Source organism: Emiliania huxleyi (assembly GCF_000372725.1).
Source record: "Emiliania huxleyi CCMP1516 chromosome Unknown EMIHUscaffold_126, whole genome shotgun sequence".
NCBI classification, from domain to species: Eukaryota; Haptophyta; order Isochrysidales; family Noelaerhabdaceae; genus Emiliania; species Emiliania huxleyi.
Window position 1 is genome coordinate 190815 of NW_005201327.1, and position 2569 is coordinate 193383.

Below are 2569 nucleotides of genomic sequence, written 5' to 3' on the forward strand. Positions count from 1 at the left end.
CGGCGGGGGCGGCGAGGGAGGCGGCGGGCTTGGCGGAGGCGGCGAAGGCGGAGGGGGCGAGGGCGGAGGAGGAGAGGGCGGAGGTGGAGACGGAGGCGGCGGGGATGGCGGTGGAGGTGAGGGCGGCGGCGGGCTCGGGGGCGGCGGAGACGGAGGAGGAGGGGAGGGTGGCGGGGGCGACGGTGGTGGCGGGCTGGGCGGTGGAGGCGATGGAGGAGGCGGGGAGGGTGGCGGCGGGGATGGCGGAGGTGGTGACGGCGGAGGCGGGCTCGGCGGCGGCGGCGACGGAGGAGGAGGGGACGGCGGCGGCGGGAACGGCGGCGGCGGGGACGGGGGAGGAGGGGAGGGTGGAGGCGGCGACGGCGGCGGTGGGGAGGGTGGAGGCGGCGACGGCGGCGGCGGCGAGGGCGGCGGAGGCGAGGGCGGAGGCGGGGACGGGGGTGGCGGAGAGGGCGGAGGCGGCAAAGGTGGAGGCGGAGACGGGGGCGGCGGCGACGGGGGAGGAGGGGAAGGTGGCGGCGGGGACGGCGGCGGCGGGTGCGACGGCGGTGGGCACGAGAAGTAGCTATTCTTCTGAAACTCGGCGGTGACGGCTTGAATGTCGGTGCCCTTGAAGCTGTAGCCGGGCGTTGCTATGTTGCCTAGCGTTTCGTGGCTCACCGCTCCGAAGCCGACTGCAAAGAGGACGAGCTCCGGGTTCCGGTTCTTGATCAGCTCCGCCTGCCATATCGCCTCTGGCTTTCTGTATTGATAGTTGTTCGTGTTCTCCGCCTCCGAGCCGCACATCCTAGGCAAGTCGCCTATGTAAGGGCCGAGAGGGCTCCCACTCGGTGTATGGGTCGAGTTGCCAAAGTCCCAGTCGACATAGCAATTCTCGATGTAGCTCTCTCCATCAGCCGGGCAGCTATCTCCGGTGTCCGGGTAGTTGCGACTGCAGGTCTGCTCCCCATCGGTCAGGAGGAGCATGATCTTCGTGGCTTCAGTTCGGCCGGTACGAGTCAGCAGCTGCTCTCCGAGGAGGAGCGCGTTGGAAATAAATGTTTTCGCTGCTCGGTCCCCAGGATCGGGTTTGATGTTCGCCTTGTATGTATCATTAATGGCAGATGCAAGTGTGTTGTCGTCGTACGTGAGATTGCTGCACACGTATGTATTTGAAGCGAACTCCACAATGCCGACGTGCACGAAATTCTCGTCGACCGCCAAGTCGTTTATGATATCCGTTGCGAACTTTGCGACCCCTGGTCGACTTGAAGATTCGTCGATGCTGCCGCTGCTATCCAACACGAGAACCACGTCGGCAACAAAGTTGCAAGCAGGTGCGCTGGGTGGCGACGGAGGGCTCGCCGACACGCTAGCGGCAAACGCAGCGACGATGATCAATTTGCGGCGGGCGTTTGACGGGCCGCCAGGAGCCTGCTGGCTTTGCGTCGCTGACATTGCAGAATCTCGCCAGGAACCGCCGACATTGAATTTCGCTTCTTTTTCTGTGTTGAGTGAGGCGGCCGGCTACAGGCAAACAGAGCGCTATTGGCATTTTTTGAACAGAAAAGAATTCCTCATCGCAAACCCTGTCAGCAGATTCCTCCTCCCTCCGGGATGTACGTAAGAGCCACATACACTGAAAAAATCTGAAGGGCCCAACTTCAACATGCCGGCATGGACAACAAAGAAGTTTACAACAAAACTCTCTCGCACGACACTGGGCACGGTCGCCCGGCGCTGCTTGCAGCACCATGATGGCGCTAAGAGGTTCCTCTTTTCCGCGCCCCACCCGCAGGGCGCGCGATACACGACTAAGACTATCACGGCCTGCGCACAATTCGCAGCGCTAGCCTGGATTTCTTTATCTCTGGGCGAGGGGGGCGGGGGTGCGGCATGCGCGCCTCACAGGCGCGGCACTGCGCGCGGTAGGCGAGGGCGAGGCCGGTGGCGAAGGCTGCGGCCAGCATGACCACTAGGGCGCGGATGACGATGAAGGCGATGGCGGCGCCGCAGAAGACGCAGTCGTCCGGTGGGGTTGCAGGGGGGGCCGTCGGAGGAATTGCAGGAGGGGGCGGTGCCCCGGGTGGAATTCCTTTTTCCTTTGGGATTGCAGGGGGCGAGGGCGGCGGCGAGGGCGGCGGTGAGGGCGGGGGAGGCGACGGGGGTGGGCTCGGTGGTGGCGGCGACGGCGGTGGCGGTGAGGGCGGTGGCGGCCTCGGGTTCCACTGCGGCCTCGGGTTCCACTGCTCGTGTTTTGATGGCCTCAGGCCCTCAACGCGTGCGTGGCCGAGGACTCGGAAGTGACGGACCGGCGCGAGGTGCGCCTCCAGGCGACTCTGCTCCTGCTCCTGCTCCTGCTCCTGCTCCTGCTCCTGCTCCTGGAGGAAGACCAAGGGCGCCTGCCGGCGACGATGAAGTAGAGGACGAGGCAGAGCGCGCAGCAGAGCAGGGAGAGCGTGGCCGCAGCGACGCCGCCGATGAGAGCAGGCGGATATCGCTTCCAGGGGGGGGGGCGCGCTTCTCTGCACACCACATGCTAGGGGGGGGGGCCCACCCCCCCAGAGGCTTCCCCACATGCTGGGGGGGG

General features: G+C 66.0%; 2 protein-coding genes across 2 annotated transcripts in view; both read right to left on the reverse strand.

Moving 5' to 3' along the window:
- Nucleotides 1-556: 556 nt before the first annotated feature.
- EMIHUDRAFT_225698 (hypothetical protein) lies at nt 557-1437 on the reverse strand (the record flags this gene model as incomplete). Its single annotated transcript, XM_005789633.1, has 1 exon — nt 557-1437. A coding segment is annotated over one exon (881 nt), but the record flags the coding sequence as incomplete, so codon positions are not given.
- Nucleotides 1438-1571: 134 nt separating this feature from the next.
- EMIHUDRAFT_225699 (hypothetical protein) overlaps nt 1572-2569 on the reverse strand; it is a gene marked incomplete at both ends in the record, with an annotated part of 2153 nt that continues 1155 nt past the window's right edge. The window contains 5 exons of the mRNA XM_005789634.1: nt 1572-1618; nt 1696-1809; nt 1889-2081; nt 2292-2360; nt 2393-2504. Of these exons, the coding sequence (XP_005789691.1) occupies nt 1572-1618; nt 1696-1809; nt 1889-2081; nt 2292-2360; nt 2393-2504 (535 nt within the window). The remainder of the gene's footprint in view (nt 1619-1695; nt 1810-1888; nt 2082-2291; nt 2361-2392; nt 2505-2569) is intronic.